Consider the following 13,861-nt stretch of genomic DNA (forward strand, 5'->3'; position numbering starts at 1 on the left):
GGATCCAATCTGATCCTCTCCAAGTCCTTCAGATGACGGGGTAGCTCTGTGCCATTTCTTCCCTCAAGGGCAGGATTCTTGCTCTTCCAGAGTCCTAGCCTTTGGATCACTAAACCTTCTAACCCTACGGGAGGAATTCAGTATTAAACTCAATATTAAAAAAGAAACTGAACCACTCTTGCAAATTAAAGTACTACTCTAGTTAGGTCAATCTATAGTATCTACTGAGCACTTACTCTGTGCAGAGCACTGTACTGAGGGCTTGCGAGAGTACAATACAGTTGATTTGGAAGACATGATCTCTAGGTATAGAAGTGTTGTGGGGCTGGAGTTGGATGAGTGTCAAACTGCTTATGGAGTACGGGCTCTAGTGCATAGGTGATGCAGAAGGGAGGGCTAATAGGTTGGGCAAAAGAGAGGTAAGTCAGATCATTTTTTTGGAGATATGAATTTAGTAGGGCTTTGAAGATGGAGAGGGTGGTGGTCGGTGAGATATGGAGGGGGAGGGAGTTTCAGGCCAGAGGGAGGATGTGGGCAAGTGGTCAGTGATGAAAGCGATGAGACTGAGACACAGTGAGAGGACCAAACTGTGGGCTGGAATGCAGTAGGAAATTAGCAAAGCAAGGTAGGAGGGGGAGAGCTGATTGATTGCCTTAGAGCCGATGGTAAGGAATTTCTGTTTCATGTGGAGATGGATGGGCAACCAACAGAGATTTTCTGAGGAGTGGGGAGATGTGCACATAACAATAAGAAGCAGGCTGACCTAGTGGAAAGAACACAGGCCTGTCATCATCATCAATGGTATTTACTGAACGCTTATTGTGTGCAGAGCTCTCTATCAGGTACTTGTGAGAGTTCGATACAACCAAGTTGGCAGACATATTCCCTGCCCACAAATTTACAGTATAGAGGGGGGGCAGACATTAATATGAATAAGTGATTCATAATATATAATTTAAAGATATGTACACAAGTCCTATGGGATTTGGGGGGGGGGTGAATATTAAATGTCCAAAGGTCACAGATCCAAGTGCATAGATGATACAGAAGGGAGAAGGAGCAGGGAAAAAAGGGCTTAATCAGGGAAGGCTTCTTCAAGGAGATGTGACCTTAATAATGCTGTGAAGATGGAGAGAGTGGTGGTCTGGCATATAGAGAAGGGAGGGAGAGTATGTGTGAAAGGGGTTGGCAGTGAGGTAAACAAAATCGGGGAGCAATGAACAAACTGACGCTACAGGAGCGGCGTGTGCAGGCTGGGCTGTAGTAGATCAGTGAGGTGAGGTAGGATGGGGCAAGCTGATGGAGTGGTTTAAAGTCACTGGTGAGAAGTTTCTGTTTGATGTAGAGGTAGATGGGAAACCACTGGAGGTTTTTGAGGAGTGCGGAGACATGGACAGAATTTTTTTTAGAAAAGTGATCTGTGCAGCACAGTGAAGTATGGCCTGGAGTGGGAAGAGTCAGGAGGCAGGGAGGTCAGCAAAGAGGCAGATGCAGTAGTCAAGGCCGAATAGGATAAGTGCTTGGATCAGCATGGTAGCAGTTTGGATGGAGAGGAAAGGGAGGATTTTAGCAATGCTGTGAAGACAGAACCAATAGGGTCAGATTTAGGATTTGGTGACAGACTGAATATGTGGGTTGAATTAGAGAGTTGAATCAATAGTGCTCAGGGTGCACGTGGCTCAGTGGAAAAAGCCCGGGCTTCAGAGTCAGAGGTCAGGGGTTCAAATCCCGGCTCCACCACTTGTCAGCTATGTGACTCTGGGCAAGTCCCTTCACTTCTCTTTGCCTCAGTTGCCTCATCTGTAAAATGGGGATTAAGACCGTGAGTCCCACGTGGGACAACCTGATCACCTTGTAACCTCCCCAGCACTTTGAACAGTGCTTTCCACATAGTAAGTGCTTAATAAATGCCATCATCATTATTGTTATATTGTACTAGCCCAAGCGCTTAGTACAGTGCTCTGCATGCAGTAAATGCTCAATAAATATGATTGACTGAGGACAACACCAGGGTTACAGGCTTGTGAGATAGGGAGGATAGTGGTATTGTCTACAGTGATGGGAAAGACAAGAGGAGAACAGGGGGAGTGAGTTTTGGATGTGTTATGTTTGAGGTGTCAGCAGGACATCCAGGTAGGGATGTCCTGAAGGCAGAATGAAATGTGAGATTGCAGAAAAGGGCTGGAGATGTAGGTTTGGGTATTGTCCGCATTCAGATGGTAGTTAAAGTCATGGGAGCAAATGAGTTCTCCAAGGGAGTGGGGCGTAGATGGAGAGTAGAAGGGGACCTATAACTGAGCCTTGAGGGGTGCTCCCCTCTGTCGGAGTGGGGGGGAGGGGGAGGCAGAGGACCTGGGTTCTAATCTCAGCTCTGCCACCTGCCTGCTTTGTGACCTCGGGTAAGTCATTTAACTTCTTTGTGCCTCAGTTTCCTCATCTCTAGACTGTAAGCTCATCATGGACAAGGAACCTACCAATTCTGTACTCTCCCAAGCATTTAGTTCCATGCTCTGCACACTGTAAGCACTCAATACATATGATTGATTGATTGATTTATAAAATGGGAATTAAAACCTCTTCCTCCCTATGTCTGATCTATCACTTGTCTAACCTAGCCATTAATACAGTACTTGGCAAATAGTTGGTGCTTAATACAGGAACTACAATTATTAGGACAGTTTCCACACTTTAAAAATGATATAGAGAGGTCCAGAAAAGAGTGACAAAATTGATTAGGTCTTTGAAGGAAAATCTAAAGGAACTGGGGGTCAGGAAGAGAAGGCTGAGACAAGAGAAAACAGACTTAAGAAAGATAAATTGGGAGTTAGACATGACAAATAATTTATTGGCTATCAAGGTGAAAAATATTTTGAAATGGTCAACAGGGAGAGATTGGTGAATCTCCCTTTGCTCAATTTGAAAAAAATTCCAACCTTTGTCCACGCTGGATGGTTCAGTCATTCACTTGCTTGGAGGTATCTTTCAGCTTTGGGAGTCAGTGCATGATTTTATGCTTTCATCAACTTGTTATGCAATTTCCTTGAGCTTTTAAAACCAAACGTATGACCCAAGCAAATTGCTACAATATTCATAGAATAATTAAAATGGATTCCTCCCAAATGGAAAATCCTCATGGGTGGGAGCTAAGGGCTTCCCCCATGGGTGTGTAACTCAAGTGGATTCCTCCCGAGTGGGAAGTGCACATGAGTGCAAACAAACTGAAAGGGAATTCCGCCTGAGTGGGACCTGGGGGTTCTGCTACGCGCGAGTAATGTATATGTGTGTTCCTCCCATTAGGGAAGCTCTAATATTACTAATTGATTACATTTTTCCCAAAAGGGAAGTTCAAGCCATTGCACCTAAACAATTACATAATTCAATTCACCTTGCAGAATAAATTTTATATAAAACTCAGGCTTTCCGTCCCCACCTCTCTCTCATGGCGTGCCGATTACTGAACGAACCCATCTCCCTGGACAACGGGTGACAATAGTGTACAATGGTTGCCTCTAAACTTCACTTCCACAAGGGAACTTTTTTTCTTTTTATGTTTATGTCCACAGTTGAAGAGAAGGAATTTTGAAATCCAGTTCAGTTTAGCAGTTTTATGATTGCCATTAGGATTGGGGCCAACAAATGAAGAAAACCTCAATTTCCCCCTCTTTCTTCCCATCACTGTAGCAGCAATACTGTGAGTACTGCTTGGAAAGGGCTGGAAAAGGCAGGGAGTGAGGCGCCTCAAGGGGAACAGAAGGATATTTGGGAAGGAGGGAAAAACAGGAGTGAGGTTTTAAAAAGGGAGGGAAACCAAAGGGTAAATAAGGGTAGGAGAGGTGGGAGAGATGCACCTCTGTACATCTGAAGGGGTATGACTGTTTTCATAAATATTTCTGATCTTTCTCCTTCTCTGCAGTCTAGTATTTCCTCCTGCCTTTAGGATATCTCATTCATTCATTCAATCGTATTTATTGAGTGCTTATCGTGTGCAGAGCACTGTACTAAGCACTTGGAAAGTACTTAAATGTCCCATCAAAATCACCAACTTAACATATCCAAAACAGAATTCATCTTCCCACCCAAGCCCTGTCCTCTTCCTGACTTTCCATCACTGTATACAGCACCACCATCCTCTGTCTCACAAGCCCATAATCTTGGCATTACCTTCAACTCATCTCTCGTTACGGGCAGGGAACATGTCTGCTAATTCTGTTATATTGTAATAATAATAATGATGGTATTTATTAAGTGCTTACTAGGTGCCAAGCACTGTTATAAGCACTAGGGTGGATACAAGGTAATCAGGGTGTCCCATGTGCGGATCACAGCCTTAATCCCCATTTTACAGATGAGGTAACTGAGTCACAGAGAAATGAAGCGACGTGCCCATCACACAGCAGACGAGTACCAGAGTCAGGATTAGAACCCATGTCCTCTGACTCCCAAGCCCGTGCTCTTGCCACTAGTCCATGCTGCTTCATATTGTACTCTCCCAAGCCCTTAGTACAGTGCTCTGCACATAGTAAGCACTCAATACCATTGATTGATTGCTTTTCAACCCACATATTCAATCTGCCACCAACTCTTGTCAGTTCTACCTTCACAACATCGCTAAAATCCATTCTTTCCTCTCCACCCAAACTGCTACCATGTGGATGCAAGCATTTATCCTAACCTGCCTAGATTAATAATAATAATAATAATGGCATTTATTAAGTGCTTACTATGTGCAAAGCACTGTTCTAAGCGCTGGGGAGGTTACAAGGTGATCAGGATGTCCCTCGGGGGGCTCACAGTCTTAATCCCCATTTTACAAATGAGGTAACTGAGGCACAGAGAAGTTAAGTGACTTGCCCAAAGTCACACAGCTGACAATTGGCGAAGCCAGGATTTGAACCCATGACCTCTGACTCCAAAGCCCGTGCTCTTTGCCCTGAGACACGCTGCTTCTCAACTGCATGCTGCTACTGCATCAGCCTCCTTGCTGACCTCCCTGCCAACTGTCTATCGCTGCTACAGTCCATACTTCACTCTGCTGCCCGGATAGTTTTTCTAAAAAAATTCAGTCCATGTTTCTCAACTTCTCAAGAACCTTCAGTGGTTGCCCATCTACCTCAAGGTCAAACAGACACTCCTGACCATTGGCTTTAAAGCACCCAATCACCTTGGCCCCTCCTATTTTACCTTGCTGATTTCCTTCTACAACCCAGCACACTTACTATTCTCCACTAATGCCAATCTACTTACTCAGTGTACCTCGATTTCATCTACCTCCTCTCCAGCGCTTAGAACAGTGCTTTGCACATAGTAAGTGCTTAATAAATGCCAATTATTATTATTATTATTATTATTATTACCTCGCTGCTGACCATCGCCCATATCTGACCACCTTTGACCCGGAACTCTCCCTCCCTTCATATTCAAAAGACATCACTCTCCCCACCTTCAGAGGTTTATTAAAATCATATCTCCTCCAAGAGGCCTTCCCCAACTAAGTCCTCACTTCCCCTATTCCCTCCTCCTTCTGCATCGCCCTTGCCCTTGGATTTGTTCACCTCACTCTCAGCCCCACAGCACTATGTACATATCTGTAATTTATTTTACTATCTGTTTCCCCCTCTAGACTGTAAGCTCCTTGTGGGCAGGGAACATGTCCACCGAAGTAGCGTGGCTCAGTGGAGAGAGCAAGGGCTTTGGTGTCAGAGGTCAGGGGTTCAAATCCCGGCTCCGCCAACTATCAGCTGTGTGACTCTGGGAAAGTCACTTCACTTCTCTGTGCCTCAGTTACCTCATCTGTAAAATGGTGATTAAGACTGTGAGCCCCCCGTGGGATAACCTGATCACCTTGTAACCTCCCCAGCGCTTAGAACAGTGCTTTGCACATAGTAAGCGCTTAATAAATGCCATCACTATTATTATTATTTTTACTCTCCCAAGACCTTAGTACAGTATTCTGCACACAGTCAACACTCAATGATTGATTGATTGATTGAAAGAAAAGGGAGAAAGTTGGGGAAAGAGCTAGGGTGGTGTTTGGACCTTCTGGTTGGGAAAGGGGGCGGGTTTCCGAAGGAGATGGCATCCTGTGAAGTGTCTCTGTTGTACTCTCCCAAGCGCTTAGTACAGTGCTTTCTGCACATAAAAAGCATTCAATAAATACCATTGATTGATCTTGACCAGTTACAATGCTAGGGAGAAGGAATTGCTGATAAACAGAATTCCCTTAGACCTGGAGGATCTGGCTGGTTAGAACCTGGGTGAGTGTGATACAAGAAGCATTACCAGGTAGTCACCTCAAGTAAATGGTAGCAAGGTTACCGCAGATAGAAAACAGTACTTTACCTTCCCCCAGGGAAAATGGAAGCATCGGCATTTCGTGGCCTGTGGGGGTCTGAGGAGAATTGTGGGCACTGGCCTCCCTGGAGCTCTCCCTGGATGAATTGTCAACTGCTGCTGTAGCTTTAAAGTATATGTCGGACTGCAAAGGAAAAAGCACACTTATACACACACCCAGGCTCTTGGCTGTTGAGTAAACCACTGGAAAACACCAATTAGATGTTGACAGTTGCTTATATCAACATGTGAACCCCAAAAATTTGTTTCAGAAATCTCCACCTTCCCCATTAACATTTAAAAACCAAGTCACTTGTTGCTCTTGGCACGTTCAATATTTCTCTTCAGTTATCTTAGACCCCTTCCAAGTCTTGCCCTTCTTTGATGAACATGAGGGATCTTTTGGAAAAGAATTCTGAATCTCACATAATTTCAGATTGCAAATGCAGGAAAAAATGTCTAAATCAGGTACTATATGGAATAATTCAACTTGAAGAGAAACAGAAATGAAGAAAAGGATAGTCCAGGCTATGCCAAATAATGAAGAGCAGGATACGGAGAATTTCTCCAACAGAGCATTAAAACACCCAATAACACTATGTCAGGACGCTCTTCTGACACTATAACCTATTATTCTTATTCCATTGAGGAGAAATTTAAAAAATTAGGAGATTTGCTCAGGGTTGTCAACACTGAGTCAGATATGGAAGTCCTACTTTCCTAAGTTCTATTATCCATATATGACTCATGATACAATATTGCCTCACCTTTTCTTTCTTTGTTAATTTTTGCATATATGTTGACCTTATATAGTACTTTAAGTTGCCCTTCCAGGCTGGCTTAAAACAGCAAATATGTGCATTTTATTTTTAATGAAACATACATACAACTTAAACATACCAATTCACAATGCTTGGGATTCTACGAAGAGAATAAATTAAGTCACTTAATTTAAGTGACTTAAATTAAGTGACTTAAGTGATTTAAAAATCACTTTTGGGTGATTCTTACCCTTGAGGCCACAAGTTGAAGTTGGGGCACCACAGCTGTGTGGACCAGGTTTCCATTCACCACCAATCGAATCTCAATGGAGTCAGTGGTGAAGGCCAGAATGTATGGGAAAGCACAAACTGCAAGGCACAAAGAACACGAGGTCAAGGCACACTGTCCATGTTGGGCAGGACAAGAATCATGACACTTTCACAGCACTTCCATTTTACTTGGCCCAAATTTCCTATATGTAAGACCAAATATATCCATGACCTCACCCATCACAAATGCCACCCTCTTTGAGGTGACTCACTGCTGCTGCTACTGTTTAATTCACCTAGTTCTTCTACAGTGTGGGGGTTCCTTTCTTGCCAAAACTCACACTGAGGAAAATTTATCTTGTACTATGCACCACATGGATGCCGTACACATCTGGTTTTTTTTTCCAACTTTGCATCATGCTGTATTCAGATACATACCACGTTGGAAGACCTGTCCCTAATTCTGTCTTGGCGATCTAGCCAAGTGGCATAGTGAAAATACATATTCTGGCAGAACCGAGAATATTTGTAAACAATATTAAATAACCTCAGTTAAGACAAAACGAAGAATCAGATTGATGATTGAAACTTCAAGGGTATGTCGGTCGGTCAATTGCTGTCGAATAATTTCCAATTCACAGTGACTCCCCGGACCCATTTTTTCCAAAACGCCCTCCCCTTCACCTCGTTCTGGCATGTGTAGCCATAGAGTTTTCTTGGTAAAAATACAGAAGTGCTTTACCATTGCCTTCTTCTGATCAAGGGTGTTTAGGGAGGTAAAATTAAGTTACTGGGTTTAGAATTGGACTGGGACACCTTCTGACTTAGATTTCTAATTTCTCCCCCCGGCCCACCTCCCGCTGAAGGGGTTGAATTAATTGTTCTTGCTGGTGAAATGACATACATTCCTGTACTTGTACATGGATGATATTGTTCTTGGATTAATGTCTAATAAAATGATGTCTATAGCTTTTGTTGAAAATCAACAGCTGACCCAAGCACCTGTCATATTCTGTTTCAACAGACCTCCTTGCCTCCAGCCTCTCCCTTCCCTGCCCAATTTATACTTCACCCTAGTTTCTGGCTCATTTTTCTAAAAATATCTTTTTACTCACAATTTCCCCACTCCTCAAAAACCTCCAATGGTTGCCCACCCATCTTCTCATCAAGCACTTGGATCTGTACCCATTAAGTAAGCACTGGATATTTACCCCACTCTCAGTCCCACAGCACTTAGGTACAAATCCATACTTTATTTTAATGTCTAGCTCCCCGTCTAGACTGTGGGCAGGAAACGTGTCTACCAACACTGTTGCACTGTACTCTCCCAAGGTCTCAGTACAGTGCTCTGCACACAATAAGCCCTCAATAAATTCCATAAAATATATACAATAAATCAAGCAGAAACCTTATAATCATCAATATGGCACTTGATAAATCTTTTATCCCACCCCCCCCCCCCCCCCCCCCCCCCCCCCCCCCCCGCCTTTTAGACTGTGAGCCCACTGTTGGGTAGGGACTGTCTCTAATGTTGCCAACTTGTACTTCCCAAGCGCTTAGTACAGTGCTCTGCACACAGTAAGCACTCAAAAAATACGATTGATTGATTGATTGATTTCCCCCCCCATTTCTAACCTTACTCCTTTCCCACTACCACTGAGCCAGCACAATTCACTCCTCTAAAATCAACCTACTTACTGTGTCTCAATTTCATCTCTCAAGCCATTGACACTTTGCTCTAGCCCTTCTTCCTTCTTGAAATTCCCTTCATCTTCATATCTGGAAAACCATCACTCTCCCAACCTTCAAAACCCTATTAAAATCAGATCTTCTCCAGAAAACCTTCCTTAACTAACCTCTCACCTCCTCACCTTATTTCCCTCCCTTTCGTGTAACCTGTGCACTTAAGTCCATACTCGCAAGCACTTTGGTACAACCCCCACAACCCCATCCTCACTCCCATAGCACTACTTACACAACCTTATAATTTGTTGCTTCCCTTGCTTGTAATTTATTTTAATGTCTGTCTACCTCACTAGATTGCAAGATCTTTGAAGGCAGGGATTGTTTCTACCTACCTCCCAAGTGCTCAATATAGTGTTTTGCACACAATAAGTGCTGAATAAATACCACTGACTGCTTGAAGATGTCTGCAGTTATTTAGTACTAAATGTTCATCTTCCAGCCTCCTAAAATAAGATATATGTTCCATTCTGAGAAAATCACTTAACTTTCCAATAGGCCAAGATTCATATTCTTCCATCCTAGAATTTCCCCAGATGTGTAGCTAGTGTGCAGCCCATTAATCCAAATTCATAAGAAATAATTTTACGCCACCTTGAAAAATGTCCCTGAAAATTAACTCAAGATACTTTCCGACCAATGCTGTCCTGAGCTGAAGACCAAAATACTTGGAATTTACAAATTTGTAGATTCAAAAATCGGTCCCCTACTCCCTTCTAAGAACAGCAAAGAATAAAAATGATCTGGCTCTCCCATTGTAATGGTTAAAAAACTATAAGACAGGGATAGCAAATGCATTCCTGTGGACTGGGCTACATATGCGGGTATGCAGTTATATGAGATCTGCACAAACTGCAAATTACAAATCACTTACATGTAAAACTGTTGGCAATCTAGTAATGCAGTTAGAGACTGCAGTCCAAGAATAAAGAGGAGAAGACGGCAGGAAAGGTAGAGTGAGAACAAGAGAGTGAGAAAGAGATGAAAGACACACACAAAAAGAGATGCGCACACACAGACACACACACACACGCACACACATCGTTTGTATCTTAGAGAACAGCAGCAGCAGGAGTGAGAATGTCCCTCCCCTGCCCCTGCAAGCAGACCATTTCCTTGCTTCAAGATGGACGGATTGCTGCTGTTTGCTATCTCTACATTTTCTGAGGTGGGTCTGGCAGTGTGCGGCTGGGTGAGAAAGGGAGAGAGGGGAATGCCTGCCTGCCGAGCGACCCCAGGAATCCCTGGAAACTCCATAAACAGCAGCAGCAGCTACCCCTTCAACCCAAAGCAGGAGAAGGAAACAGGCAGTCAGCAGAGATAGGGGAGGGAGGGACACATTGCATCTTTTTCATTCTCTTTTGTTGCTGAGGCTAGCTGGCTTGCGGGATGCACAGAACCTCTCAGGAGGTCACATGCAGCCCATGGGCCCCGCACTTGAAATGTCAGCTTTAAATAGTCTTTAAAATGTCAAAGGATGTTTTGATACTCAAATGTAATGGCAACTACACTGGATAAATTTTTACGAAAATAGACTGGAAGCTAAATGTGAAAGCAGATTGATTTCCTAAAAAGAGATTTCACAACCCATCCTACCTTCCTCCTTTTCAGCAATATATTAACACCAATCCAGTGAGTTTGCTTTAAACAGGATATGAAAGTCAATCAATCCGACTACGGTTACCATAAAAAAGGGTTTTCTTACCAATAGCATAAGGAACCTGGTTCCAGCTAAAGTGGAAATCTGATGCTGAGGGTTGGACCAAAGGAGAGCCACCATTAAAAGGGCAGACCTTTTTATAGTAGCAAATATCTGCAATAAAAGCAAAATGCTGGTTTCATAACTGAAAGACATTTGAAGAGCAGCGAACTTTTACTAAACGAGTAACCTCCTGGGCCCCATTTCTGGCAATATCTTAGATAAATTAGTACAAGTAACACAAAGACACTAGAGTTGGAAATACCATTTAGAAGACATTTCAGGAGAAACATTCCAAACTGTTCATGGGCCTAGTCACACAATTATCACATCTGTGCATAGAAATGATGCCGTTAAGATGAGCAAGTGCATGGGTAAGTCAAATTATAATTAGCCCTTGACATTCGAAATCTTTCAGTAATGCAAGGTTAAAAAAAACATTCCACACACTTACAGTTGTAACATAACAGTAGGCCAGCTTCTCCATCTTCATACACATCAATAGCTGCAACAAAATTAACCTGCAATGATAATGGGCAAGGGTAGTGGGCAGACTGGATACTGATACTATTATAAAGAAAATCTGCATCAGTGAGACACTCCAATTTTTTTCTCAGGTCATCGTCTCATCTCAAAATTCTAGTGGTTAGAAATGTTTTTTTACGCCTACTTTACTGAGGTGCTACCATTCTAACTGATGTCTGATACAACAATGGACAACAGAAATATTTCCCTTAATATTAGAACTCGTTTTATAAATTAAAATACAAACCATCTACTGCATTTAGAAAAACATAGACAAATTAGGAGCAGGAGAACTTGATTTCAATAAACGATTAGGATACCAGAAAGCCAGAGGACTTTGCTCTTCCATCAACTGGTCCTGAAGATAGGGAAGTACCATGGCCTAGAGGACACAGCACGGGCTTGAGAGTCAGAAGGATCTGGACTGAGCCCACTGTTGGGTAGGGACCGTCTCTCTATGTTGCCAACTTGTACTTCCCAAGCGCTTAGTACAGTGCACTGCACATAGTAAGTGCTCAATAAATACAAATGAATGAATGAACCACTTGCCTGCTCTGTGACCTTGGACAAATCACTTAATTTTTTTGTGCTGCAATTACCTCATCTGTAAAATGGGGACGGAGACTGTGAGCCCCACATGGGACAGGGAGTGTGTCCAACTTGATTTGCTTGTACCCACCCCAGTGCTCTGTACAGTGCCTGGCACATAGTATGTGCTTAACAAATACCATCACTACTATTATTACTATTAAGTACTTAACAAATACCATAAAAAATAGGGCAGTGGGACAGAGCTCAGAGCTGGAGTTGGAAGCTAAAGCTTCTAGTCTCTTGGTTGTGTCACGATTCACGGGGAGAGCGTTCATTTTCTCCCATTCCCACTTCCTCCAGGAGGCTTTCTCTGACTAAATTTTCTTCTTCCCAGGTGACTTCCTCTTTACCATCACCTCAGCACTTTTGTTGTGCTTTTGTATATATTGTTCTCTAGGCTGAACTCTGAGCATTTCTTCCTCCTATTTGTAAACGCTTTTACGTCTGCCTCTCCCAGGAGATTGTAAAATCTTTGTAGGCAGGGATTACCTCTTACTGACTGACTGATTAGTACTTCACAAGGAAGAAGGCAGAATGACATCTGTTGAAGGTGTTCGGCAATCCTCAGTTGGAAAATGCTATATAACTGGAGAGGGTTGTGATGCCTGGATACCATGACTTGGCTTGGCCAGGGCTCAAGTATTACACTTGTTTGGATGCCTCGGATGATTAGCTACCTTGCTTTGGTTACTGGGATAAAGCTCTGGCCAGCTTAACATCCACAACTTGGTTGTGGAAGTGTCTACATGGCTGCAGTAAGCTGGTTCCCACATAAGAGGGTGCTTCTAAGACATCTGTCTCTCCTTTTCCGCAGCATGGATCAGCGCTTAGAACAGTGCTTTGCACATAGTAAGCGCTTAATAAATGCCATTATTATTATTATTATTGAGATTCAAAGTTCATGCAACAGCTTCCCCGTGGAGCTGGGCTGTGGGGCTTTTGTGACTCCTGAGCGCAGCCCCACCCTCACCCATCCCCACCCTGGACTAGGACAAGCAGCACGGAGCAGTGGACAGTGCTTGGGCCTCAGAGTCTGAAGGCCATAGGTTCTAATCCCGGCTCCACCACTTGTCTGCTGTGTGACCTTGGGCAAGTCATTTCACTTCTCTGTACCTCAGTAGCCTCATCTGTAAAACGGGGATTGAGACCGCGAGCGCCACGTGGGTCAGGGTCTGTGTCCAATCCGGTTTGCTTGTACCCACCCCAGGGCTTAGTACAGGGCCTGGCACATAGTAAGCACATCACAAATACAATTATTACTATTATGTCTCTAGGCATCCTCTTTGCAGAGGTAGAGACTGGCCCTTCTCCTCCCCAGGAGACTGCCTGGCTTCTCTCTACCCTCATGATTCTTCACAGACAGAAACATCATCAATTAAAATTTTACTGAACTGCTTTTAGTTGCTTTTTATTCAGTTTTGGGATTCCTTGTTCTCTCTTTTACACGTTAAATTCTATCTTGAGTTCAAACCATTTCCCAAAGCAGTCTCTGATAAAAACTCAATAACACTAAAGACCTAGGAAAAAACAATTCAAATTGTAATAAACATAAGGAACATAAGAAATTCAACTGAGCCCTGTTTTGAAGACCATGAATACATTTGAAGGTTGGTTTCCTACACTCCTAAGCAACTTCCTTAAAAAACGTCAATCAGGAACAAGGTATTTTGGGCTTGGCTTCCTTTAAGTCATTATCTTAAAAGATGTGGTCATAAGAAACAGTGTAAAAGAAACTCTGGTTTTCTTGTACTTTCAGATCAAATGGATTTTTCTTTCAGAATCTGCTCCAGAACTTCACAAAAGCTATACTTTTGAAAGCTATACTTTATACTTTTGAAAGCAAAAGTATGGTCTGAAACAGGCAATACAAAAAGGCAGGATATTTTATGAAATTACTCTGAGTATTTATTTAACGTATGCTTAAAGAAGAATGCTAACGTAT

The 13,861-nt window shown here is 43.0% G+C and overlaps 1 protein-coding gene across 2 annotated transcripts in view; it reads right to left on the minus strand.

Annotated features, from left to right (window-relative positions):
- GARNL3 (GTPase activating Rap/RanGAP domain like 3) overlaps window positions 1–13,861 on the minus strand; it is a 175,006-nt gene that overhangs the window by 11,967 nt on the left and 149,178 nt on the right. The window contains exons 24-27 of one of the 2 annotated variants that reach the window (XM_038745515.1): window positions 11,258–11,324; window positions 10,810–10,917; window positions 7,342–7,460; window positions 6,340–6,475 (exon numbers count right to left, since the gene is read on the minus strand). In XM_038745515.1, coding sequence (XP_038601443.1) covers window positions 6,340–6,475; window positions 7,342–7,460; window positions 10,810–10,917; window positions 11,258–11,324 — 430 coding nt within the window. The remainder of the gene's footprint in view (window positions 1–6,339; window positions 6,476–7,341; window positions 7,461–10,809; window positions 10,918–11,257; window positions 11,325–13,861) is intronic. The other variant, XM_038745516.1, reaches the window with a different exon arrangement.

This window comes from Tachyglossus aculeatus, chromosome 4 (genome assembly GCF_015852505.1).
Source record: "Tachyglossus aculeatus isolate mTacAcu1 chromosome 4, mTacAcu1.pri, whole genome shotgun sequence".
Classification (NCBI taxonomy): domain Eukaryota; kingdom Metazoa; phylum Chordata; class Mammalia; order Monotremata; family Tachyglossidae; genus Tachyglossus; species Tachyglossus aculeatus.